Source organism: Semicossyphus pulcher, unplaced genomic scaffold, assembly GCF_022749685.1.
Source record: "Semicossyphus pulcher isolate SPU_LCO1_2020_fin unplaced genomic scaffold, fSemPul1.0.p SCAF_17, whole genome shotgun sequence".
In the NCBI taxonomy this organism is placed as follows: Eukaryota; Metazoa; Chordata; class Actinopteri; order Labriformes; family Labridae; genus Semicossyphus; species Semicossyphus pulcher.
This window is the reverse complement of record NW_027211681.1, coordinates 21158443-21186354: the sequence shown is the minus strand read 5'-3', so window position 1 is coordinate 21186354 and position 27912 is coordinate 21158443. Positions and strand designations below refer to the sequence as shown.

General features: G+C 41.6%; 4 protein-coding genes across 4 annotated transcripts in view; all 4 read right to left on the bottom strand.

Moving 5' to 3' along the window:
* Window positions 1-68: 68 nt before the first annotated feature.
* Window positions 69-9109, bottom strand: smcr8b (Smith-Magenis syndrome chromosome region, candidate 8b). The gene is made up of 6 exons (XM_069666736.1): window positions 8924-9109; window positions 5969-6381; window positions 4101-4843; window positions 3454-3906; window positions 2333-2837; window positions 69-1001 (listed from the first exon to the last, which is right to left on the bottom strand). The coding sequence occupies exons 1-6, from the start codon at window positions 9107-9109 to the stop codon at window positions 551-553; spliced, it is 2751 nt and encodes a 916-aa protein (XP_069522837.1). The 3' UTR covers window positions 69-550.
* A 2443-nt stretch (window positions 9110-11552) lies between these two features.
* mief2 (mitochondrial elongation factor 2) lies at window positions 11553-20164 on the bottom strand. The gene is made up of 8 exons (XM_069666072.1): window positions 20035-20164; window positions 16818-16977; window positions 15506-15671; window positions 15277-15374; window positions 14161-14337; window positions 13747-13910; window positions 13263-13415; window positions 11553-12862 (listed from the first exon to the last, which is right to left on the bottom strand). The coding sequence occupies exons 2-8, from the start codon at window positions 16953-16955 to the stop codon at window positions 12352-12354; spliced, it is 1407 nt and encodes a 468-aa protein (XP_069522173.1). The 5' UTR covers window positions 16956-16977; window positions 20035-20164; the 3' UTR covers window positions 11553-12351.
* Window positions 20165-21231: 1067 nt separating this feature from the next.
* alkbh5 (alkB homolog 5, RNA demethylase) lies at window positions 21232-26738 on the bottom strand. The gene is made up of 4 exons (XM_069665869.1): window positions 25389-26738; window positions 25216-25296; window positions 24999-25121; window positions 21232-22644 (listed from the first exon to the last, which is right to left on the bottom strand). Exons 1-4 carry the CDS (start codon window positions 26105-26107, stop codon window positions 22485-22487), a joined length of 1083 nt encoding a protein of 360 aa, XP_069521970.1. The 5' UTR covers window positions 26108-26738; the 3' UTR covers window positions 21232-22484.
* A 595-nt stretch (window positions 26739-27333) lies between these two features.
* The window catches only part of myo15ab (myosin XVAb), a 49019-nt gene continuing 48440 nt past the window's right edge, over window positions 27334-27912 (bottom strand). The window contains 1 exon segment of the mRNA XM_069666342.1: window positions 27334-27899. Coding sequence (XP_069522443.1) covers window positions 27798-27899 — 102 coding nt within the window. The 3' untranslated portion in view covers window positions 27334-27797.

Below are 27912 nucleotides of genomic sequence, written 5' to 3'. Positions count from 1 at the left end.
ACCTTGACTGTTTTTTAATAAAACCATTTTCAACTGCATTTAAATTGGTTAAATAACAGAGCAACAGATAAGACTGGATAGACTTGTTTATAAAAAACGTCCATGTAGTTCTGGACCATCAAGCTGCACAAACTTACAGTAACAATACCACACTGGTTAAACATTAATCTTTGATCATTTTTAGCTGCTAAAATCATACAGTATTTATAATAGGCTCAATTATCTTCAAATATATAGAGTTCACATGTGATTCAGATAACACTTCATTTTAAATACTTCATAAAAAAGTCCAGTGTTTCAGCTGTAGAAGCTGCCAGCATGTAAAAGGCTTTGCTGCCATTGAGGCACAAGTGCATTTGTGTTCAGTACCCCAGAGATACATGACTCACAGTAATATGTAGTAAAATCATGTATACACACTAACATTTAACATTGAGATAAAAATATACATGCTTTCACAGTTAACACTCTGTATCAGTCAGAATTATAGAGAAATCAGTGCTAGAATAAACTCTTTATAAATAGTCGATTGTTATTGTTCATACAGTGTTTATGTTATATTTGTGTTTCTGTGCTGGTGCACTGAGCTGAAGGAGAATCTTAAAACCGGCGGTCCACGTCCTGCGTGGCGCTGACTGATGAGGTCAGACAGATATTGTATCACTCTCAAATCGCTCTCACTGCTACAGAATCTTGGCTTTAAATGCATATCCTCCTTCTCGTTATCACCTTTCATTGCAGCGCTGTTTGGCCGCTGTTGTGAAGCAGGATTAAACGTGTACAGCAGAGCCTGGTTGGTCAGTGCGGTCAGGCAGCTCTCCAGGTGCAGCAGGTAGGTGATGCCCCTGCTGATGCCAGTGTGAGGGTTGGCCAGTCTGCTGATGAGAGAGCCGGAGTATGACGGACAGTGCAGTGTCCTCTGATCCAGGTCTAACAGGGCCAAATAACGACTGTAGCGACCCAGAGAGTGAAGGATGCTGGACGAAGAGCTCGAGGATGATCTGGTGAAAGAACAAAACACACCTTAAAAGACATGTCGCTTATTAAGTTGATATAGCAAACAGTTGCTTATTTGTATGTCGAGCAGTCACAGGAGTACATTACCGTTCATTTGAAGTCATGTGTCTGCAAAACATTCAGAGTTCAATAAGCTCTGTGTTCCTCACTCCTGAGGGAAATATGTGGCTCTTTAGCTGCTAAATGTTCCTCTAAATTCACCAGTAAGTCTCTAATGAGGCCTGTCTGCTCTCCAAAACAATCGACTTATGAGGCAGAAAACCAATGAGCTTATAAGACAGTATAATGCTTTCTAAGGCTGAGAAGAACTGCATGTTGTTGACACCTTTTACATTTCAGTTATTAATCAAAGGTCCAGATCAAAAATATTGATTTGAGAAGCTTAAAATAAAACATATTATACTATTATGGTATACTACATAGGTATGGTAAATATTGTATAAAGTTTCTTTCAGTCAGTCTTGACCAACTGTAATATCCCTTCTTATCAATGTAGTTTTCCTGTTTTGATAAACATTATTTGTTTCTAGAGCCTTTTCTAAGAGGCCTTTAAAGTGATAATCTTCTCTCCTCTTTGGCGGCACCTATGGCGATAAACGGTAATTGCGGGAGCACACTTCCCAGATATCCAGACAGTGTCTCATGTGTGACGTTCACGGTTGGCTCCGGTTGTAACTCTTGATTTTCCTCGCTGACAGTCGCTTTCCTTTTTAGACTGTTTGCTTCATCTGAGCGTCGAATTTGTTTCTTTCTTTTTGGATTTCAGTTATTTTGAAGTTGTATCTGTAGTCATCCATCTTTTCTTTGTTTGTTCAGCCATAGTAGATTACTGTTTACTCGCAACACTTGCAGAGACCGGAAAAACAGCTGCTTAGCTCCGCCTACCCTCTCTGGCAGACCAACCACTGCTGGCTGATGGAAAACGCGTCACTAACTGGGCGCCGCTTATGACTTTAGTCGGCGCCACAGACACCCAGTCCATAATACTGCAAATGCAAAGGCTTTCATCAGTGGGCCATAGGCTCAATCACCATTGTGTTACCTTATTCAGCGATAGATAGTGACTTAACAGACATTTATTCAAATGAAAAATCTTCGAGATTATTACTTTACGGCAACTTCACAACAGAGAGACCAAACATGTAAAGCCTTAACAAACATTTTCATTAACTGTAATTTCCTGTGTGGCTTTTGTCATGTAAAGTTGCTTATAGGCTGCTAGTACATTAAAATATTACTTTGTAATGTAATGGTTAAACAAATCGTAAATAAACTTGGGAAGAAGTCAGTTAGCAGTAGACTGTGTTATGTGTACCTGTGTAGTCCTATCAGTTTCCAGGTGAGCAGGTCCGTCAGTTGAAGTGGCGCAGTCAACCACGGCATCACTGCGTTTCTCTCAGGCCCCGGAGCAGGCAGGAAGAGACTCAGAGCATCCACCATCTTTCTCACCAAACTCTCGTCTCCTCCGCTGACAACCAGCGGCCGGCCGCTTAGGAGGCAAAACAAGGCATGCTGGGAGAAGGAGTTCTGTTTGAGGAACCTGAGGGCTCTGAGTCCAGCCTTCCTTCTCCTCCTCCTATGCAGGTGGATGCTGCTGTAGATATTTTGGGTGGCAGAGGGCAGGTCCGAGGAGCTGGTGAAGCTGGTGCAGTCAGAGGCCTCCTCGTTGCTCAGCAGCCTGAGAGGAGCGCAGGGACGGGACCACACCTCAACCTCCCCCAGGGCAACAGGAGGAGCGAAGTACACATGGATGTCAGGCGCCGTCGGCGCCGTCTGATGGACTTCAGACCACAAAGATGTCGAATCTACTGCTTCTTCAACTAATAACAATAACAACAGTTGTTTTTTGTTGTGAAGGATATTTCTGTTTGTTTCAACATAGAGCTTATTTTTGTAGTTACATCCCTCAATCCTGTCAGTCATTTGGATGTAGCTTCACCAAGTGATTTCTGAGAACCTCAAACGCAGCAACATCACAGAAGAAGTCCAATGTGACAAGAACACTAACAGTCAGAGGATCAGACAGATTTTAAGCAAACTTCTTTTGAAGAAAAAAACAAGGAAGGGGTCAAATTTCTCTAACTGTCTAACATTCATCACAGTGTACAGACTTACTTCCTGGTTCAACTTTAACATAAAATACTTAGTAATACAGGTAGCACTAGTACCTGTGCAGTGAGGAAATAGTATCAATAGTTATGGTGCATCTTTACCCCCTCAGTAAAGCGGTTTAAAAAATACAAATCATTTACAGCCTGAATGTCTGCTCGGTTTGTTGCCCCATTGGACTTTTGCTGTGGATATGATGCTATTACTACTGCTATAACTAACAGAAAAAATGGCTGACACCAAGAAAAAACAGACATTTGTGATCAAGTATTAGTAAGTAGTGTGAAAGTGTTGCAACATGTTTAAAGGTAAACTGAAATGTATTACCTTGTAGTTGTTTGGATTTCTTCTTAGCACTGTTGTCTTCATGCATTTGATTGCTCTTCTCACAGTCAGTCACCCGCTCCTCTTTGTTCAGAACCTCAGCAGTAACAGATGTTTGCTTTAAGGACTCTTCTCTGACGACATCCTCCTGAACAGGCGTTTCATTTACATCCTCTCTCACTGAAGAATTTAATTTATTCTCCGCCTCGAGATCATCGTCAGATTCACACTCTGTCAGTTTCTCTTCCTCATTTTCAAAGCCGTTACTCAGAGGCTGCTGCTCGGCTTCTTCCTCTGTGATGGCGGTGAGGTCTTCAGGAAAGATGGACTCTGTGGTGCTCAGCACCTCGATGCTGTCCTCACTGTTGGCTCGTCTGGCGTACGCTCGCACGCGTCTGACGCCTGCATCTACTGTGGCTCGCCTGTGAGAAGTGTCCAACATCCCAGCTGGTGTTTCTGTTGAAGACAGTGAAAACAGTCAGCTGGTCCAGTTATAAGAGAGCCATGTTTGAAGGTATATACTGTAATACGAAAGAGCCAAAGGAAACAACACTATATCTATATTCAGCCAACAAACACTGACATTACAAGCTCTAATGGTTTATACATTTTCGTTACTTCTGTTGATGCCTGGAACATTTTTTTTGTACCTCTGCTTTCAGATCCAGCGACGCCATGCTGCGTCCGGTAAGACTTCTCAGTCCCAAGCACTTCAATGCTGTCACCGCTGCTCACACTTCCTGTCATCTCTGAAGAAACATAATTGTCAGGGGTCACAGTCCCATCGTCTCCTGCCTCCAGCTTGATGGGGATCTCCTCCACACAGGAGGAGAAAGACTCCAGGCTAAATGGTTCTGAATGAATCTTCTCTGTGTCCCTCCTCATCTCTGCCTCTGCGCTCTCGTTCTCCTCCTCTTCTCGGTCTTCTGGGATGCACAGCTCAAACAGGAAGTTGACCAGCTCGAGCCTCCTGGACAACAAGCGCGTGAGGCGATCAGTTTGCAGTGCACCTCTGTCGCCGCGTAGGCGGCGTTCTGTGTCAGCGAGCTGCTCCTTCATCAGTGACAGGAAGTAGGAGTTGCAAAGCTCCGGCAGAGACTTCAGTTGACGCTCAGACCTGCAGGAGGTGGAGGTGAAGAAAGCGAAGGGGGGACAGGGCTCAAGAGGCATTAACGCAGACAGATCAGTGAGGGAGTCAGCTGGGTCGTAAGGCAGGAAGTCGGGCTGTTTCAACTTCCTGTTTGGGTAGGAAGTGACCTGACGGAGGAGGTCTCTGTGATTTAAGATTGAACGCTCCACTGCTTCAAGCTCATTTTCAGTCTCGTCTTCCTCTGTTAACCCGTTGACTGTCCTCTGACGTTCTGGGTCCTGTAGCAGAGTCAGCCGTGTGTACCTGAAACAGTCAGAGAGTCGGTCAGCTGACAGAGACACATCCTGACATAACATCATCTCTTTAAATAACATAACAAAGAGTCGGTCTAGACCTGCTCTTTTTGTGAAGTGTCTTGAGATAACTCTGGTTATGATTTGGCGCTATACAAATAAATTTGATTTGATTTGATTTGATGATATCCAATAGTGATACCATTGAATAAACCTGCAGCATGGTAAGAATTTATACTTTAAGTAGCTGCAAGGGTCCAACTTCGATTTTGTCCTGCCTATATCCACAAGGGTCAAGGCAAACGTTAAAAGTGTATGACTGTGTGGACCTGGCATGGGGTATATCAGGGCTTTTATTTTAATGACGTCAGAGTTGAAAAGATTTATCAAGTATTAGAGTAACTGAAGATAAACAAACTATTTTGACAATCTTTAAAGTATCTTATAATGTTAAAACTTCAGCTGGTTCCAGCTTCTTAAAGGTTGAAAGGTTGAATATTGGCTTGTTTTTTATTTTTGTTCGGATGAACAGCTATGACAATTGTGATCCACATTTTTGTGTTTTTTGTGATTTTTTTCTGGCAAAAAAAAATTAATCCAGCAGGTAATCAACACTTAAAATCAACAACGAAATAATCATTTGTTGTGCATGTCACCTAGTTTACTAGACCTGTGTTTAAAGGTACTGTCATATTAGATTCCTTCCTACAGTGCATGTGAACTATTCTGCAGTCTGGTGTTGTGATTATGTCCTAAATATTGTTTTAAAACAAGCAGGATTTATCGTTTCCAAACACAGTGTAGCAGTGTTTCTGTTGGCCAACATGCTTGTGCCACCAGTCAAAGCTGAGCAAAGGTGAAGCCTGATCTGGGAGGGCACGTCAGAAACAATCCTTTGTACAGGCTTCAATGGAAGTGAACCAGACACAGGGCCAATATTTGGAGGCCTGAAGTGCAGAGTGGCCTTACATTAAGAAAGTGAAATATGTCCCTCCTCAAAGGGGGCAAAATGCACTGCTGTAAATTTGAAGTATTGCCAGACTATTACTGTATCTGTTAGGTCAATTTGTGTGGCCAGTAGTGGATGCTAAAGTCGGTCATATTTTAATTTAATCAGAAAACATCCTGATCTTACTCCAGTTCTTGTAATTTCCTCTGCAGCTCCATAGAAAACGCTTGTCTGTTTCCCGTCTTGAGGCTCTCAGCGGCCTGAGAGAAGCACGTCGACAGCTCAGAGTAGTTCTCCATCAGCTTGGCCTGGTCTGAGCACACGTACGCCACGCAGAAGGGACGCACCATTCCCCGAGCCTCCAGGTCGTACAGGGTCATGTGGTGAACGTACGCAAACGCACACTCCGCAGAATCTCCCAGAACCACTTTGGAGTCCTCGCTGAAGTTGAGGCGGAGGCCGGGGGACGCAGGAGGGGCGTGGCCGGGGCCGGACGCCTGGTAGTCCACCGACATGATGCGGACAGAGAAGTGGTTGAGGTCAAAGGATCCGATGGCTCTGGGGTCGTCGGGTATTGTCAGCACAGGCTTGGGTCCCACCTGGAAATATACAGCAAACAGAGGTGAGTAGAGACATTATAAACATTCACCTGTCGTAGCTGTTGAACAACCGAACAGAATAGAAACATAAACAGATGTAACATGCTATTTGAATAAGCTATTTGTTGATAGCTGTAGCTTCATCAGCAAAATTATTATTACAGAGGAACTACATCTGTCTGAAGGTATATGTAAACCAAGTTTCACAGTTGCCATGTTATAGTTATTAATGTTACAGAGCCACAAATAGATACATTGCCCCATCACGACGCAGATAGCAAATAGCTGTGTTTACAGCACCTATGTAGCATTAAAAAGAAGTTGCATTGCATCCTAAAGAAATATACACAACAACCAGATCAAGACCTTTAGGACAGCAGGCTTTAATCCAAAAGGGCTGCGAAAAAGTGACACAAAATCAAAGTTCTTCACAGCAGCTTTAAATTATTTTTAGGGCATAAACAGGAAACGTTCGTGCAGCTTCTCCATGGTCGGGATTTGTGCTAAAGATTGGACAAAGCAAGACATTTGAAAACATCAGCTTGGGCTCTCAGACTTTACTTTTTTTTGTAACTTTCTTTCTCACATTTATAGACAAAAATATTCAGCAATTAATGAGGGAAACAAATTGAGAAGATTTAATTTGATATGTTTCTATATTTCTGAGGAAACCAGGAGCCAGCTGGCTGTACTTCAACTGCGTTCCTTTGGCGAAATGTTTTGACAGCAATGAGATGATGGTTAAAATCTATAGACAAATACCATAACGACAACAACAGCAACAAAACAGGCAATCTCAAGTCAGTTCACAAGCCAAGCAGAGCAACAGGAAACATCAACACAATAAAACAGCAACCATGTACAACTCTGCAAAGACACAAGGCACAGCCTAAGATCAACTGTTATATGATCGCTGTAACCAAAATGATTTCTGCTTCACATACTTCAAAAACAGCCTCAAACTAAATATGACTAAACTTAGTGCCACAAGAGTTGTCCTGGTTTCAGCTCCTTTAATGTGAGGACTTAAAATTGTAATTTTAAGATATAACATGATGCTCTGTGAACTCTTGATTTGCTGTCTTTCACGTTTATCTAAAATTATACGGTTAAAGCAGCAATGATTTATCTAAAAAACGATTCTCAACCAGTAAATTCATTTTCTACTATTTAGATTTTAGATTAAACAGATTGAGACGGTAAAAATTTATCTTTTTGGTCGAGGACAAAACATCTTTTAAGGCTTTGGGAAACACTGATCGACACTGATCGTCCGATGAGTTTCCAGTGAAAAGCAAAGCATCGCCGTCAGGGTTTTTATGTTTTCACTGAATGATACCAGGCGCTGTTGTTGCTTTTATTCAGAGTTACACTGTGGTAGCTTTTAGTTTAGATTCTTATCAGATTTCCTCATGTTGTTTGTGTGATTAATGTGTCATTTGGCTGCTGTGATGCAATACACTGCTTGATCATCTATCATTATCAGTACAGCCCTGGTTTGATGTTTGACCTCACATCTTGAAGACCTCAAAATATCATTGTTCTCAGTTATTACGCCTCGCAATCTACAGTATTTGACATTTAATTCAGTTCTAATTGAAACAGTGATGACACAATAACACAGGGGTGACATTTGGTTTTAAAAGTTCCCGATACAAACCCTAGACTATTTTCGAGTACTATGTAACTTACTATTAAAGACCCAGAAGTTTCAGTTTCGGATATTTTCAATAACTCAACTGTGTCTGTGTGTTTGAAGGCTTTTTCATGTGTATGACTCATCGTCCTGTGCAATTTGTTCTTAGATCTATCTTGCAAAGATCATAATCTGATTGAAACTTCCTCAATAATTGCGACACCATGAACATGATGGCACTGATAACATAACGTTCAAAATGAAAAAGCGTTAAAAATATCATCAAATAAAAACTTTACTTCTTTATTAAGACCAATAAAAAAACAAAAACAGATGCAATTTAATGTGTTAATGTTTGGCTAAAATACTTGAGCAACGTATGTCAGTATTATTAAATCTATGAAGTATGATGCAACATCTTGTTTTCAAATACTACATATGTAATGTCACTTTACATTTTGTTATAATCACACACCACTTATCCCTCAGTTGTTACAACTATAGTTACTTTTCTCACTTTGCACAGGAATATAAAGAAGCTGCAGTGTTGGTTGAAGTTTTTGCACATAAAACACATTTATGAAACCTTGCTTGCTGTTGAATGCAGCTTTTTCATTTTTGTTTTATTGTACATTTTCTTCCAGTTAATGTTCACTCTCCTCAACTGATTAAGATCTTTATAAAGCAGGTCGTATGTACTTTCTTTGCTTTGTTTTAATTCTTCTGGTGTTTTATCTGGTTTGTTTTTGTGCAACTGTATTACCAGGTATTTTGTCAGTAGTCTAATCATATATTTCCTCTTCTCCCTTTCAAAAATAAATATAAATGTGATCTAAAACACTCCAAAACTATGCATCAGTATCACAACAGGTAAGGTTTAGTCATTCAAACTAAAAACAGACTCACCTGCTCTGAGAATTCAGCCACCAGTATGAAGTCTCTGTAAAACTGGGCTGAGGTGGTCCAGGGGTTAGACGAAGGTAAAAGGGGGACAGACAGATCTTCAGGTAGACTCTGAGCCTCCTGGTCCTCATCTCCTTCCCCGAACCCCTCAGTGCCGGTGAAGGCCAGCAGGTCCGGAGACCCGATCATCGTCAGACCGTGAGGGGTCTTTGGTGTACTCTACACCCTGATCATAACATCGCTACGCCCCGCTGCAGCCCGGGCTGACGTCGGTGAGTCAGCTGTTCAGCGGCCGTTAGAACAACAACCGGCGTGTTAAAAGAACTTGTTGCGCAGTTTTCTACATTAATAATGCGACAGATAAGGGAGCTGTACCGAACTGAAACTTCAGTGAGAATCTAACTTACTTCCTTTTAACAATAAAAGTCGCGTAAACAAGTCAAGTTTTTAAGAACAGAGAAACTTAACGGAGAAGCGAAAGTTCCCCGCGGGCGCAAGAAGAGTCACACGGCACGCTGACCTTTGTCCCGGGATTTGTGTTCCTCTTTTCCGTTATAGTTGAGCCGTACTTCAGCACTAAAACTTGAGCCTCGGTGTCGCGTTTTTGACCGGCATACTGAACCTTCAACATCCATATTTGGCCATGTGACAGCTGGCCGACCGGGGAACGCGCCGGTGCCGCTAACTTCTGTTGTGAAAGCGGCACTTTATGGAAAACCAGGCTGCAGCTCCAGAGTCAAGTCAGACACGTCATTAAGACTTCCACCCATCACTTTCAAAATAAAATACAATCTTCTTTATATCCGCTGTGATGCACTTGGTTTATTAACTTAACTATTGACAACAAAGTGACCGCATTGCAAAAATTACAGACAAAATTGACAACAATAAAAAACATTTTGCAAGACTAAAACTTTACCATTAGAGAAATCAATAAATAAAAACTTAATTAATTAAACTCAAGATTAAAAACCAGACTAAAAAGATTTTTTTTTTCTTTGAAAACACAGAAGATATGAGGCAGTGATTAAAGCGACATCTGCCTAAAACTACTGATGATAATGATAATGATGATAACTATATTGACCAGTGTCCGGTCGCACTTGAAGCTGTTTGTTGGCACTTCCTGACTTTGTTCCCTCCTGTCTTGATCTTTGCTTGTGTTGTATTCACTCTCGGATGTACGTTGCTTTGGACAAAAGCGTCTGCCAAATGAAATTGTAACATTGTAAAGCAGACAAATACCACTTTCCTTCGATAAATCCTCCCCTCATGAAGTTTAAAGTGTTCAGTATTAGATGAAGCTGTTTTGGAAAGGTGTTTATTGAACTGTGAAATATTTTTGGAAAATGTAGTTTGTTGTGCTTTTGAAATGCAGCCTTTAACTTACTTGGTCATCCCATTCACATCATTAAGGGTAGAAACACTAATAGTAACATCTCAGTTATTTCAACTGACCCTCTTGTAAGACAGTTGAACTTTGAATAAACCAAATAAAAGCTGAAAGCTGAAACAGCTCCAGGGTGCTATCTTGTAAACCCACTTATAATCCAGTGAAACCTGATATGAACCAGTGAAATCTTATTTTATATGCCCTTCATTGTAATGCTGCACTATCCACTTTGCTGCTGCAACACTACACACTAAATGTTCCCATTAATGGATGAATAAAGGATTATCTTATCTTATGAACTACGAGAAACCTTACCTGTAAATCTTGTTGTGATGCCTTTATACGCCAAAATCACAATTCATAAACCAGTAAAATCTATTATTAACCAGAAGACTTTATAATGAAAGCTATTATAGAGCAGTGAAACACTTAAACCAATAAAAACTCTTAGTTAATACCAATAAATACTCTCATAAACCAGTGAAACCTTTTATTATCCCATAAATATCAACATAAACCAGTGACACCCCATGTATGGAACCATTTATAAATAAGTTAAATCTCCTGTATGCCAAGTAAACATCTTATAAAGCAGTGAAATCTGTATAGAGAGTGTTGCAAAGTTACAATTTAACGCTTTTGTCCAGAGCAACGTACATCTGAGAGTTAACACAGCACAAGCAACGATCAGGACAGGAGGGAACAAAGTCAGGAAGAGCCAACAAACAGCTTCAAGTGGGATCTGACACTGGTGCTGACAGGCAGTGCACAGGGCGTTTTTTTCATTTCAATTTTATAATCATCATCATCATCATCAGTAGCTTCAATATCAATAAGTGTGGAGGTGTTCATAAAGAGCTGGGTCTTTAGCTTCTTCTTAAAGGTGAAAGGGACTCTGCGGACCGAATGGAGTTTGGTAGCTCGTTCCACCACCTGGGGACGACTGAGGAGAAGAGTCTAGTTAGCGAGTTAGGGGCCCGTTGTGATAGGAATCCTATGTATATCACTAAAACCTCTTAGGACCCAGGAGGTGATCCATTTCTGTTTTTAAGGTTGTTAATTATAATGAGCCGTCTCTTACATGCTGTCATTTATTTCAGCATTTTGACAAGTGCATGAAACTAGAGCATAAAGTTTCCATGTTGCAAAAACTTAAACACGGCTGAACTGCTGAACTTCGGTGCACGGAATAGTTTCACATGCAACATCGAGTCAGAAAATAAGAAACAGGGAACAGAGTGAGAATCTAAACAATTGCTTTATTTTTTATTTGCAGTTTCACTTACAGAAGATCTTTCACTCAAGAAAACACAACTGAAAAAAATCCACACAACATTCATACTGTATTTAAAAGCAAGTGCTTAAAATCATGAGGCAACTTCAACCATAATTTAAAGAGTTAGTAAACCCAAGTAATAATGGCGGCGACAGACTGAACACTAAACAAGACGAACAAATACTGCCAGTATGAGAAAATATACACTCTGAGTTAAATACGTCCAACTCAGCAGTTCAGTAAGTGCAGTTTTCAGCAGGTCATCATTATTTATCTGCATAGTTAGAATATATCAAAGGAGATTCAGGAGAACGAAGCAGAGAAAACGCTATCGATTAGAGAACAGAAGAATGATCGCACCAAAGCAATAACCTGTACTCCTCCCCTGCTGTTAATATAGACATGGTCATTATCTTATTAACTGATAACCCCTGAAAAATCACAACCACACCATATTATATGCAGTCTTGTCTGTTGGAGTTATGATTAGGCACCTTATTCTAGATAAACACTTCCTCAGCTCCTTTCCTTGGCACGTCTCGTTTCCTTTGAGTGATTGGCTTAGCTCGATTATCACTTTCACATGTGCAGTCTCCTGTTAGCTTCTCCTCCTCCAGTGTAGACATCCGTCCGTGGTGCCGGCCGTTCCGTCATCCCAACTGTACGGTGTTTCCTTACATTTAAGCAGAATGGAGAACTTAACAAAGAGAGTAGTGAAGGAAACTACATCTTTGCCTCTATGTGTGTGCGTGTCATATTTTGTTATATGAGCAGTATTTCGGGCTCTGACACAGCGCAGTAGAGCATGAAGCCCATCTGATCCACCTGGTCCTCTGACAAGCCGCTCAGCAGATTGACAGCCGGCTTGAAGTAGCTGTGCAACGCCCCTTGTTCCAGGTAGCCAATCAGCTCTGTGATACACTGCTGGAACCTCACATCCAGGCTGGCCTCGGACCAGTCGCTCTCACTGTCGCTCAGGTGCAGGATGAGGTTGGCGAGCGGGGCGGCCTCCAGCGCTCGTAGGGCGGGGTTCAGTTTGCACACCGCCTTGAGGATTTTAAGCATGTGTCTGCGGCATCCGTCGTCAGCGGTGTCGAGCTGAGCCAGGCGCTGGGTCTCCCACGGGTAGAGGGACAGGTGCCAGGCGTTGACCCAGGGAGAGGTGAGCTCAGGCTGGCAGGTCAGAGCCACGTCCTCCTCCCTCAGCAGAGGCAACATGGAGATGAAGAGAGGCGGATCAGCGCTTTCCACCCCTTCGGTTTCACTTCCAGGCCTGAAGGATTACAACAGGAGAGATATCTGTTAGAGAGAGCATTATTGACAGGGTAGCTGAAGAGAGACAGGAAACGTGGAGAGGAGAGAGTAGGGGATGAAATGCACCAAATGATGGGCAGACCAGGAGTCGCACCTGCGATCAGTGCGTCGAGGACTGTTGCCTCTATACATGGTGTGCCTGCTCAACCAACTGAGCTTAACCAGCACCCAGACACTCAGAGTGTAATACAAACATCACACAGGGTCATTGCTCTGATCACACAGCGTGATTAAAAATTTCATTGACTAAATAAACAATAAATTAATCAAGAAAATAATCAACAGATTATTCATCAGTGAAAGTAATCAGTCATCTTTTACATGCAAGGCTGTAATACAGAACACACACACGCACACACCGTATCTCCAGCTTCAGGTCGGGTCCTCCCAGTACAGGTCTGACGAGACAGTCCAGAGTGCTGCTGATGGACGGCCAGTTTATAGTTTCCATGACAGCTTTACTAAACATGCTCACAACAGCTTCCGCGGACAGGTAACCACCCACCAGGTACCTGCAAGACAAAAGAAGAGGCTGGTTTGAATGCATGGCTCAGAGTGTTTCTGTACGTACCTTTAGCAGTGAACCTCATGAGTCCTGTTACTGCTGCTTCAATGTAGGATACAAAGGCTGAGCACAGCGCCCTTAATGCTTACATGTTAAATCAAATCAGTAACTTCCTGAAGGTAATTTTTATTTAAAAGGTTGGCACAATCATTTTTCTGGTAGTCAGCATTCTTTTTACAGAAATAAAACAGGAACAATTTGCCAGTTTTGCTACATTTCTTTAACAAACACCTGATGGATAAAGCATATACGTTTCAATCTGTGTGATGCTGGCTCACCTGTCCCAGTAGCTGCGTCCTCTGGGAAAATATTCCAGATTGAGGCGTCGGACCATCCAGTGCAGTGGGTGTGTGAGGAGCGTTTCCTCTCCTGGGATGAGACGCCACAGAGAGGCTTCCAGCTGTAAAGGCACCAGCAGACATGCATGGTCCGCGCTGACCACCTAAACACACACACAGAAATAAACCAGGCTGCATTCATGCAATATATTTCTATACACAGAGGGGCAAAAAATGTATGGAAAAGTGTATCATCAGCTAGAAGGTTATAATAGCCCCTTTTACACATTGGAGCAGCTTTACACCGGAATTAGTTGGTCCAATATAAAATGGCAAAGGGCAGCATGTCGGCAGAGCTTCGTTACGGAGCTGTGGCAGAACCGAAGTGTAAAAAGCGCTATTGTGTGTTTGTACCTGCAGGTCATCCAGAAGAGAACCTCCGAGGCTCATCTCTCCCAGGGGCATGTCGGGGTGACGGCTGTGCAGGAAGCCTTGGATCTCTGTGCAGATGTCCAGCGCGAGAGACTGAGCTCTCTGGACTTCATGTGGAGCCAGTGCTGCCCTCGTGTGATAGTACTGCTGCAGCCGCTCCTAAACACAGTTTTCACAAGATACAGAACATCAGCCGGTGCATGTGCACTCTGCAGAAAGGCACAGATATTGTGTTCAACATGAAGTTTGGTCGTTTTCAGGCTTCCAGTAGAAATACAAACAGCTGTCATTTGAGTTATACACAAATCAAAGTCATGTGTGCCTCTTGGCAGACTTAAGAACGCTGACAGTACGATGTTTTGCCTGTGTTGGCCAGGAGGGAATCAATGCTGTGTTTATTCCATTACAGCGGTCTTCAATCTATCATACCACAGTTTTATGGAGCACTAAAATCAGACTCATGGCCGAAACAAGGACGCAAAAGCATCCGACACATGCACACTATCTGTCTTTACAGAAACACTGATTATTTTCCTTCCAAGCATGACCAAGAAGCATTTAAATTTGATGTTTTATTCAGTTGTTCCGTCACTTCCCATTTGGAAAGCAGCTTTCAAGGGATACAAAATAGATAATTAAGACGTGCAACTCTTCTTTAAAGGCACAATTTGCATAAGGTTCCTTTAAAGATAAAAACCCCATTGTTTTAAATCCCCTCTTATGTCCACTCATGCGTTTGCACTAACATTTACTGAACAAATTACTTCATGTTCGGAGTACAGAACAATGGAAAACATTTCTGCTCATGTGGATGTTCTGCACTCTAACTCTGAGCTCTTTCATGCTTGTTTGACTTCCTCTATACAGTCAGTGCACAAACCCCCCAGGATTTCTATTATGCAGGGCTCTTGGGGCTCTGTGCAGCCTAAGCAGTGCATAACAATGCGTGTCCCCTAAGCACTGTGCTTTACAAAACATGTTACACATGCATAAATGAATGAGCCAACGCTGAGTAGAGCTGCTACTGCAGCTGCTAAGACTGAATGCTTAATCCATGACTTCAAAAAGCTCAGAGGTGAAATGTGGGTGAGAGTGTACCTGCAAGCTGAGGACGCACAGCTGGAGCCTCTTTGACTTCGACTCAGGCTTAGACTGAACCTCCGAAGGCGACAGCTGAGGCTGTTGGCACAGGTCAGCTGCAGGGGAAAGAGGTTAAAGATCTGTCAGGTCATATCAGAGGGCTAAAGTGATGATTAGGAAACACACCTGATTAATTCTGAGATATTTCTGTGTGAGTTTTAGCCTGAAAACGTTCAGTAACTGATACCTTTCTGCTGCTTGGCTGCCTTTGCGACATGTTTCATCACCACGCCCTTAATGCCCTTCTTGAGGAGTGTGGGCGACGAAGACACCAAACTCAGCTCCTCCCAGCTCTCAGCCATCTTCTGCTCCACCTTTTCATCATCGGCTGCACGGCCAGCGCGCTCTATCAGCTGAACACACACGCTCATCGTCACAGACGTGCAGTCAAGCAGTAATTCACTGTCCAAATACAGAGTTCGTAGGCCGCTATCACCCACAGGCAGGAAAACCTCAGCCTCAAGGCACTTTAGGCATCCAACAACTACACATGACATGATATCTACAGGACATTTTCTAAAGCATTTGGCTAATTTAGAAGAACTAGATTTCCATTACTTCCAATTCCAAATATAAATCAAACAAAAATACATGATACATGATTTCTACTTTGTCTTGTGCTGTTACAACCCCCGAATTTCCCCTCTGGGGATCAATAAAGATTTCCCTTATCTTATCTTATAACAACAAAAAGATCGTTATATACCTGAGTCACTCTTGGTACATTAACACTGCAGGCATGTAGTTGCTTTAATTTTGTTGTCCTCTTTTAGAGTCAGCTACCAAACATCAATAATTTTAACACATAACTACGAGTTGACTTGAAATTCTGATAACTTCTGGATTTGACTTGGGAATGTAATTGACCAATTTGGAGTCTTAAGGCCGCACACTACATTTAAAGCAGCCCATTCTAAATTCCTACAACACCCAGCGTGCATTGCGCCCCGCCCTCTGAAAGGAACGGCCCAGTGAGATATGCTGGAGTGAAATACTACCTATAATACTTCGCTGTAGGCAACAGCTCAGAGCGGTACAGAATACAAAATACGGCGAGAATATACCGGTGGATCGTCTAAAAAATCTTCAGGTCTGCAGTCTACATTTCAAACCTGACGATTTTGAACGAGACATGACATTGGAGGCAACGTCCTAGATTGAGGAAGTGTAGTTTAGCAAGCTCCCTGGATTCTGCCAGATGACACGTTTTACGTAGTCTGGCGGAGGTTTTCCAGGGCCCATTGGAGAAGCGGATAGCGTCCTCCAAAGGCACAGAGCGAAATAGGATTTTTTTCCTACCATAACGGCATTAGCTCCCCATAATAGCATGATAGGACTGAGATTGAAAATCTGCGAACTGGCCCTTTAATGAAACAGCTGTTGAATGAAGTTTTTGCAGTTAAAAATATCTCCAAATAAAGATGTATTTTTTGTACTGAAGAGACGAGCGCCTGTGAATGAAGCACCGATGTGCTACTAACAACCTGGGAAACACTCACCCGTTTCACTGCCAGTGTAGCAATTCCAAGCATGGCAGCTCCCCCAACACCCAGAACCAGCCGGGCATTTGACAGCAGGAAGTCAATCACCACGGCGATGCCATCCTCTCCTCGCCTCCGGCTGCCCTGGAAGTTCATGGCTTCCTTTGTTGTGGTTAGCCTTGGGAAGAGAAATGCATACTTTTAAATGAGCAGAGAGTAACACAGGACTTCACTGACGTTGACAGGTAGAGGGGAAAGTAAGGATATTCTTTAGCTGCACTCTGTCTCCATTACTGTAATGAAGGCACAAAAACACCAGATGACAGGATATGCTGCATTTTGTATTCCAATTAAAAAAAACAATAGCTACATCCAGGAGATCAGTTGTTCTTAAACTTTATAATATTCTCTCATCTCAATATTTTTCTGGCATTAACCACTAAACAGAAACAGAGAGATATAGAGGTGCAATGCAGCGCTGCCACATCAGTGTCTGATTTACTAAACAAACTACAAACACTTTATGGGGTGTGCTAGCTTCATGCAACTGTTGGCTAATTTGTCCCTGCTAAAAAAGCACAAGCCTGTTTTAAAAACAAGCACCAGAAACTTTTCACTTCTTTGTGCTTGTTTTCAGCTTTACACAAATTACACACTCTTATTTTTGAAGTTGTATCTGTAGTCATCGATCTTTTCTTTGTTTGTTCAGCCATAGTAGATTACTGTTTACTCGCAACACTTGCAGAGACTGGAAAAGCAGCCTCTTAGCTCCGCCTACCCTCTCTGGCAGACCAACCACTGCTGGGTGATGGAAAACACGTCACTAACTGGGCGCCGTTTGTGATTTTTTCCATGAAAGTCGCACCAGACACCCGGTCCATAATTCCTCATTCAGCGATAGATAGCGACTAAACAGACGTTTATTTAAATGAAAATCTTTGAGATTTATTGCTCTAACTTAAATAAGATTTATTCTAGGAATTATCCACAGACAATATATTTCAAAATAATATTTAAAGAAATCTCAATTATCCCCGGCACTTCCTCAACTATCGTCTGCAACTGGCTGAGTAGTGGGGCAGGGTGGGAGCGGGGTGTGAGCCATTGATTAGGTGGTGTTAACATTCTTTAAATTTCATAATGTTGATAAGTCCCAGTTCACTGTAGGTTAGTATTGGCTTTGGAAGGTTGAGGGCTGGTTTAAAACGATAATGTGTTGAGCCATTTTCATACATTTAGAAATTTAGTTTGAAATATGGATATTTACACACCAGCGCTGATTGGCTCTGCGCTGTACAGTCATATCATTAAATTTACAGCTCAAAAGGCATGTTTAAGTTTGCAGCACCATTTTAAATGTAAATGCTTCAATACCTGAAAACATTTAATTTTGCCTTTAACTTTAATGTGTCAAAATTGTTATAACGATGACAAATTTCCCATGAGCTATGAATATAATGACATCATTACTTTTGGAAAACTACCCTCTCTGCTGATGTCTCTTACTGGCCTAAAAGGAAGTGCTCTGGGGTCATGTTATATGCTTTTACCAACAATAATAAATCCTGTTTTTCTAAACAGGAGGCTAACAGATTAACCAGAAATGCTTTGGACTTATAAAAAGAGGCTTGGGAACCAGGTTTTTGGTTTGTTTCTCTTGGCTGCTTCTGAGTAAGAGAACTTAGTTGAACGTTTGTAGAGACGAGAGGCCTTTTAACCCGGAGATATTTAGAATTTCTGACTCTAATAGAAAATCACAGGTTTAGTGCATACCATTAACGATAGTTAGGTTTTATTGTTGTTGTTTTAAAGCTAAATGTTAATATTTCAGCCAGGGTTAATGTTAATATTTAAACCTGTTTCTGAGTCAAAATGCCTTAAGTGACGAAAGTATGAACAGTGGCAGAAGAGTATGTTTCTAAAAATTGAAGCAGTTGGTGATATAAGATATAAAACACAACATTTATTAGATTCCTGGTGCAGACGAACATGCGACCACGATGTAAAAGTACTTTAAGTCTATACAAAACTGAACGTGCACACCGTGCTTAAGAGGTTTCATGTACCTGAGATCCAGAAATAGCCTCAGTGCCTCACTCATATCAACCAAGTATGTGACCCCTCTCTTTGCCAGAGGTACAGGATCCCAAGAATGGAGACAAGCTCTATTAATAGACCCAATAAATGCCTGAGTCACCAGCTGGGTCAAATGTATAACAACCTGCCTGTTCTCGCTACAGCACAACAAATGTCTGCAGCACGTAGGTGACATGTTCAGGATCTGAGCAGGGCTCACATGACTGTTCAATAGTAGTTACTTAACTATCAGGCCAGGCAGAGGTCTCTTGGTGTTGACAGATGTTACTCAACATTATAGCTGCAAACAAATTGAGCAACTGATAGATAAATATAATTAGGTCAGTCAGTGAATAATGTTATTACCTAACATGTTTTTTCAGCAAGCAGAAGGGTGCTGTATTATACCACTTCTCCCAAAACAGAGATTAATGTGCAATTTTAGCTTGTAATAAATCAAATAACATCGTTTTACAACAGGGTTTAACATTAACAGTTGCTAGGTTCATTGGCAACCTTTTTGAAAAATTGGCAAGCCATATTTTGCCGTTGGTTGCCACCAGAAGCAACCCCTTTTCAACTTATTAAAAACAGGGACAGCAAACAGCAAAATTTGCTCTATAAATTGGGCAGTACTTACAGTAATAACGTCAATAAAATTGCTTTGATTGTAACTTTTCTCTTTCGTGTGTATGCAGTATGCAGTAGTGACCAAAGGTGGCAGCACTGGGATACAACAAGGACGAGATGTTACATAAGGAAACCGCAGAATAAGAGCATTTTGACTTTACCTACAAGGCTGTCAAATAACAGATGTGAAAATGTATCTTGCCATACAAATAAATGTCATATTCATTGCTACACTGTTGACATGCTCAGCTAAACGCAACCTACAGTATACACATGTAACTCCAGAGATTAGTATTATGAGAGTTAGGGCTAACCTAAAACGACGCATGAATATCTTATTGTTACGTACATGGCAAATCGGCCAGCTAATTTTAGCAATTTTAATGTCGCCAGCTTGAAGAACAGAAGCAGACAGATGAACGTTTGCTAGCAGCTAACGTCAGCTAGACAAGTAGGCCAGCTAGCAAGTTAGTTAGCAACATTAGCAGCCAGTGACAGTTATACTCACACTACTGTTAAATAGACTTACCACAAAGTGCGAAGAGAAATGTAACAATCCGAATCCCCAACATCAGCGTTTGATAAAATACGTATTCAATACTCTTTTGAAAAAAAAAAAAGTCGTAGTTACTTTCTATCGTTGACGGACATAGAGTAAATATAACTCAAGCAGCTAGCTATCAGCTGTTGACTTCTTCTTCGCTTTTGTAATTGCGGTTGTTGTTTAACGTTAAGCGAGAGTAGCGCCCCCAGGGGAAGCTCCGAAACAACGATTTATTTCATCAGAGATAAGAAGCAAAATAGAAGCACAATCTCGTAACTGTTTGTTGTTCTTTATCAAATCATGTGGTCTTTATCAGCAGATGTAGTTTGTCCTAAACTCTGCAACTGCAAACTTTTGGACCAACTGCTTTTCCAAGAACCGTAATGAATTTGAACCTCTATTTGAATAATACCTGTTTATTATTTTATAGTCTTACTGAAAAGTTTTTATATAATTATGATTATATGTTATATTTAAGCAAAATCTGTTATGCATTGGCTGTCAAGATGAAATCACATTTTATTTGAATGGGGTAAACAAAACAACAAAAAATCCCCTTGTCATTGTATTTAATTTTTTAAAATCATGGTTAACATGTAGATTATTTTAAATTATATAAAAGCAGATTCATTAAAGTATTTTTTTAATGAATTATAAATAACTTTATGGACGTATCAAGAGTGCATAAAATACAAATTTATATGAAAATTCAGGTAAATTTATGCAAACGCATACATGTAATATAAACTTAGTTTTTCCCTCATCTTTTCACCTTGTGTGAAAAAACCTGTTATTGATGAAACCTGATACAACATAAATCAAATTTTTATTCCAAAACTACTTTCAGTCAGAGAAGCGGGTCTAAGCTGATAAATACCTGTCCGTGTGGGTTGAGTGAGGAGGCACCCTGAGTGCTTTAGAGATGGGGGAGAAAAAGTAAACAGATCTACATGATTTCAGGGATAAAATACAAGAGCTGTACTAACTGCATTGGCTTTAAATGTTTCTTTCCAGCCATGTCGCTGGATTCCAAACTTGAATATAAAAGTAATTTGTTTCTAGGAATAATTAACTATTCTTATTTTATGTAATATGTCACGTGAACATAAATATCAGGGGTAAGTGCTGCTCCTGGCAGGAGAAGACGTCACAACCCTGCTTTAATAAATGGCAGACAAACCCTGTGGAAACAATTTCAGCTTTATTTCATTCAGCCAGAACCTTAGTAGCCAAAAAATGCGACCACTGAAGCCCATTAAACCACTTCATGTACCACTGCTGTGTCCGATTAGTGTCCCATGTTCCGTTTAAAGAGCTCCAGTATTTGCTGCTTGCAAACTATAACCTTCAAGTGTTGCTAACTGTTCCAGTTCACAACTTTAAAAGAGTTTCAGAAAACATTGAACAAAACTCATCCTGTTTTTAGAAAGTAATTTCTCGACTGAACCAAGGTTATTTTTGTTCATGTGTAACTCCAGACAAACCGAGCAGTCTGCCAAATCTGGCTGACTGGGAGCAAGAAACAAATGTATCTGTGTTTACACAGCAAACTGCAGGAACAAATACACCAGGAAAAGCTTCTTCTCTGCCTTGAGACAAAAGTTAAACAAGACATTTAAGAGTTGATTTTGCTCATTTTAAGTCGTGATCGACCCAATTATCACCCAATTTAAATAAGGAATAGTTTGATTAAATACAGAACAGCAACAACATGTCCTCTGTAACAATAAGGTAAAGCAGGCTGAAACGGGAGTATAAAACTAGGCCTGAGTTTTCATCATTCCATAAAGCATCAGTTTAGTTGATGCACCATGTGACAAAATTAAATCAGAAAACGGGAAACTTTGCTGCACAGCTGCCCATCGTTTCAATTGAAACTGCAACAGGGAAGTGGACAGCAAAGATCTGGGATGACACAGTAACGGTACCGATCAGAATAGTAGGTGCCAAAAAAACAAAGGTTTCATTCTGCATAAAAGTTCCCCCAATCAAAGACTATACAAACTTATTGTACATTATAACAAGTTAGATTACAGCTCGGGAATTCTTTTGTACAAGTCCATACATACATCTTCCTCTTGGTTCTCGCAGTCTGTACATCTTGGTTACAAAAAATACATGCCATTTTGAAGTCTCTATGAACATAGAAAGAAGAAATGTTTAATTTAAGGTAACTGAACAGCTTAACAAAGAGCCTAACTGCAGTAAGTAACTTGAGGTTCTGAACCGTTTATCAGAGACACCAGCTTCGTCTGCCAGAAACAAATACGCACTCAAACTGATCCAGACTCAAATCAAAATGCAGACATGATGACTGTGCTCCTTCGGCCAGCATAAAACTGGAGCAAGAAAATGTTGAAAGAATGTTACAATATTGAAATACATAACTGAGCGGGTATATTTATATATGTGTACATGTGTGGACAGAGAGGTGCTCAGTGGCGTCTCATTTTGACTTTGCGTCCTGAACTCTCCCGGTGTTTGTCAGAGTCCTGACCGCGCCTCCAGTAGTTCTCTGAGCTGATGCTGTGACGGCTGTGACGGGAGAACGACGGGCGTCTGTTCTCCTCTTTGTCCATCTCCAGAACTCTGGGCCTGGTGGAGGAAGGAGATTGAGATGCAATAAGTCAGATGCTCAAAAGGAACATCGGCTTTTTTTAGGATATGCAATACGTAACGTTATGGTTCTTATCATATCATAGAGTCAAAGCTTTTTCTCTGGTGCCTTTCATGTTAATGTTCTTAAAGGGCCACTTCTCCGATTTTCAGCCTCAGTCCTATCATGCTATCATGGGGAGCTAATGCCGTTATGCTAGGTAAAAAATGCAACTTGCTCTGGGCCTTTGTAGGACGCTATCCGCTTCTCCAACGGGCCCTGGGAAACCTCCGCCAGATTACGTAAAACACGTTATCTGGTTGAGGCCAGGGAGCTTGCGAAATTACACTTCCTCAATCTAGGACGCCCGCCTCCGATGTCATGTCTCATTGAAACTCGTCAGCTTTGAAATGTAGACTGCAGACCTGAAGACTTTTTAGACGATCCACCGGTATATTCTCGCCGTATTTCAGATTCTGTGCCGCTCTGAGCTGTTGCCTGCAGCAAAACGGTAGTATTTCACTCCAGCGTCTCTCGCTGGGCTGTTCCTTTAGGAGGGAGGAGCGCAATGCATGCTGGGTGTTGTAGGAATGTAGAATGGGCAAAACCACAAGCTGTTTGTACAACTTTCTCCACAGCTATGGCGCCAATTTCAAATATTATTGCTTCTATCGATTACAGAGAACACCAGCTTTGACTGACAGTGGCTTTTTCCAGGGGCTAATTGCTCCTTAAAGACTTCTTACAGACAGTATGTTTTAAAAAAGAGCTTCATGCATTATTTTCAATAATTGACTAATTGATTTAAGTGGTTTTAAGTCTAAATTCTCTTTTACAGACCAAACAAGTGATCAATAAATCATAGAAATAATCATTAGTTACAGCCCCAAAGCAGATCAAAAGCTGTGAGTAAAAAATGTTACGACACTGAGGGAGAGGACAATCTCTGATGGATTTTAAATACTTTTATCTTTGAAGTCTTAATTAATGACCATCGCGAGCGTGGGGAATAATCGCCCCCGCTTCTCACAGGGAATCCCCCTGATACATTTTCACATCCCATTCATCATTTAATGATATTAAAGGGTGAATTCGGATGTCTACTTTATGAAGTCTGACACATGCAAGCGCTGAATGACAGCACTGATATGTGGGACTGTGGGCTTTCATGTACATGTGTTTCATTGGTTGTACAAGCTCTTTTACTCTCTGTTCATAATGCCGAGGAATAACAGCATCTGATCTGAGAAGATTGACCTCAACTACTACTAAGATAAATTTAGTACAATTAGCTAAGAGGGGTCAGCAGGAACATTTCTCGGTGTGTTTTACACTGTACTGCTGCAGCCTTTACTTTAATCAAACTGCATTTAATTAAGACTTATCCTGTGTTTGAAGTGATACAGAAACTGACGAAGTCAGGGAAGACTGCAGTGAGCCTCAAGTGAAAGTGACCAGTGTGCTTTTTCAGAAATGAGCCGGACATGTTTAATTGCCGTCATATTAACGTTAAGAGTTGCAGGTCTTAAATAGACTTGAAAGGTCATCACGGGTCTAATTAGTTCCTTATAACCAAGGCACAGGACCAAAGCTGAGATCAGCTCTACGCAGACGTTCAGAGGGCTGCTTTGGTGGGGGCCTGCTGATCAAACCCCGGTTAGAGAAAGAAATATGATCCGGGAAATAAGCCTGAGGTGACAGATTGATCGGTTTGAAGGATTATCAGATGCTGCACGGTGATTATTTTCTTATGAGGGAGGATTTTAGGGCTGTAAGTTTTCATGGCAGCGATCAATCAGCTTTTGTTGCGAAACTCAGAAAGCAAACAGAAGAAATCCAGTGCTCACGGTGCAAAACCATCTACAGGAGTCTGTTCTTTCACACATTGTACTGTCAAACAGAGCCAAGTTCAGTGTTGTTGCCGATTGCTATGAAGCAGGCTTTAAGTCAGTCTATAAAAAAGTCACTCATATCCCAGTAAATCAATTGCATCCAATCATGTGATGTGTCATAATCATGGCAAAAAAACAATGTGTTTTTGTAGTGTGGGAAAAAGTGGGTGTACTGTCAATTGTAGAGAAAAAAATGCCTTCTGTTAATACTTTTCCCCTCCAAAGCTGCTTGTTCAGCAGTTGCGTCTCATATTGCTGCTAGTCTGACGTTTCAAGTTTCCCTTGAGCTTATTAAAGCAAATATCATATCTTACATAAAAGGTCTTATCAGACAGGAGTCGACAGTCCTAAGGCTCCTTTCTTATCCAGTCTATTTTTGTATAAATTTCACAAAGGCATGTAGGTCTGTTTCAGTTGGACCCGTGAAGATGTCCACTGTGTGTGTCTGTGTGTTTGTATACCTGTGAGCAGCATCAGGGTCTGCTCGGCGATGAGAGCGCTTGGCTTTCAGAGGAGGGGGTCTCTCTACAGGAGAGGCGCTTAAAGGGCTGTCAGAGTCCAGTCGAGGAGCGTCAGGTCTGGTCCTGGCAAACGGAGGAGGGAGCACAAGTAGAAAAACATTATTCAGAGCAAAATTTTAAACAAGATAATAACTTTTAAAATAGTTTGATGACTCACTTTCTCAGGATGATAACTGCGCGCCGCTCCTTGATGTCTTGAGGCCGGATGCAGTGGGTGATTTCATCAGCAGCGTAGCCGCTGAGAAAGTAAGACAACAACTTAAGCTCTTGGCAGCCACACACAGGCAGTAAATTAATCGGTGCACGACAGCAACCAACAGCCATAGTCACCTGAGTACCGTGACACTCCCTCTCCTCACAGGCAGGACAAACACTGGCTCTGACACCCGGATTGGTTTGAACTGGAAGCGGCAGCCGAAGCAGAGCGCACTGTCACTGAAAAAGGACACTGAGACGATGGGCCGTGCAAAGATGTGCAGAGGATCCACATGTGACACAATGCAGCCCCCTGGTTGATAATCATTGATGACTGCACTGTTCACAAAGCCTTCTGGGATCACTCCACTGGACACCAGACGCTTGATCACCAGCTCGTGCACCCAGCTGGGGATGTCGTCCACCTCTCCTTTGCGGTAAAGCCTCTCCTGGCCGGGTCCACGCTTCTCCAGCTGGGCTCCATAGGTGTACCCCTCCCCGAAGAAGTACTTGTTGCGGAGAGGGGCTCTGTCCACTGTGTGCTCACGGTAAAGTCCAGCCTCTCCTTTGGCAACCACGTCGTCGATCTTCTCCTCGATGAGGGCGCACTCCTCCGGGGTGAAGATGTTCTTCTGCAGGATGCTGCTCCTCACCCGGCGGGCCTCTTGCTCCCGGAGCTCCGCGCTGTCATCACTGTGCTCATATTCATCGTCGTCAGACTCTCTGAACTTGCGCTTTCGACCTTTTCCGCTGCCGTTACTCGTGCCGTCCACGTATTTGCTTTTCTCCTCGTCTCTGTGTGGAGTCATGGATTTCAGCTTCTCCCTCAGGTCAGAGTATCCGCTGGCTGCCATGTCAGCCAAAACAGTGTGACTGGTGTAGTGTGACGTGAGCTCCTAGCTAACAGTTAGCATGTATCAGCGCTGCATTTCAGCACCGTTTAAATTGGGGATAGTGTTAATGGACTAGACGTCTAAAGGAGTATTTGATGATGGATGTCGCTAGTTTAAACGAGGACTCGCGCTCACTTACTGCGGTGTCCAGCGCACAAAGTAGCTAACATTAGCTTAATTCCTTCGCACTGCTCTATCTGTGCATTAAAACAGCAGTCTGGTGTGAAACCTGACCCTCGATAGAGAATATTAACGGGCACTTGTTAGCAAGCAGGGCCGTGTCAAACGCTGCGTCGTCTACAACATGCTCAGCCAGCGGAGCGGCTAACGATAGCGACCCAAGCTTCTTGGCTAACGTTACAGCTGGCTAAGCTAACGTTAGCCTGGCTTGGTCTGTCCGTTGCCTCCTGCAAATACCGACAAACCACGCAGCAACATTTCACATGTCACCGCTAAATTCCAAACCTCAGTTCTCCGGAAAGTCAGGTTTTAACTCCAAGAGTCAACGACAAACATTTTTGTATCCACAAAACGCTTGACCACGGTCAGTTTACACCATCATAACGCGTCTTCAAGAGAAAGGCTGAAAATAAACTCGTGTAACCTGCTAGAGATCTGCGCATGCTCAGTTGGGACTTGCTTGTTTGAGGAGAGACTGTCACGTGTCCAGAGCGGAAGACACTTAAATCCATTTTGGGAGCCTTGAGGGCACGCTCTAGTCTACTGCTAATTTTATCCCTCTTACCTCTTATTTACCTCCATAGAGTGTACATTCTGTTCATTAGTGGACATTAAAACATGATGTGACTTTTTTTAATGCACAACTTTACCTACATACCATTATTTAGAGTCAGATCTGAAATTATTTCTCAATTCATTTACTGAATGAAAATTAATAAGCAACCTTTTGATAGTTTATGAAGTTGTTTAATAATTTTCTGTTTAATACACTTTGTTTAAATTGTATATATTGAATTAGATTTGGCTTTCAGACTGTTCAAACAAACAATTTAAAGACATTGTCTTGTGCTCTGGGAACATGATGGCAATGTTTTCTGACATTTAATAACTATACCAACAGGCCAAAATCGAAAAAGATATTCAGTTTAAAAAACACTTGATAAGTACTTCCTTAATCCTGCTTGTTAACGGGGAAAAACAGAAGTGCAGAAATGTCTCTCCTTAAATTCGCTCATTTTATTTTGATAAAATATTCTTTACAAAATAAGAAAGCAATTATATATGTTGAATTTAACAATTCTTTACACAAAAAGTTTGTTTTACAGTAAACAGTATCAATAAAAAAATAAAAAACATGTTGCATATCAGTTATAAAACTTTGTAATTAGAAGGCACAGGCCTATGAAGCTTCCTCACAGTTCATTAACATCGTCTCACAGATATAAACTACAGTAGTAAGTGCAATTATAAAGGTGTCAACCTGAAACAAACATGAACTTATAATGTCTACTCACTGTCTTCAGAATGCACATAGTTCAGTTAATGCTGTATAATAATCAAGTACACGTTTACATTCACATTTCATATTAATGCATGTGTGACACACCCAAAACACCTGAAGACAGGAAGAGGTAGGCTATATTTAAGGGTCTGATGTAGTATATGTGTGTGCATAGAATTAAAGCATGTGTTATAACATGGTGATTTCGCTGGGTGGCAGGGTGAGCCTCTTCTCCCGCACAGACATCATGTTTTCCACCTGCATGGCGATGACTCGACACAACTCCAGACCCTGAAGACAAACA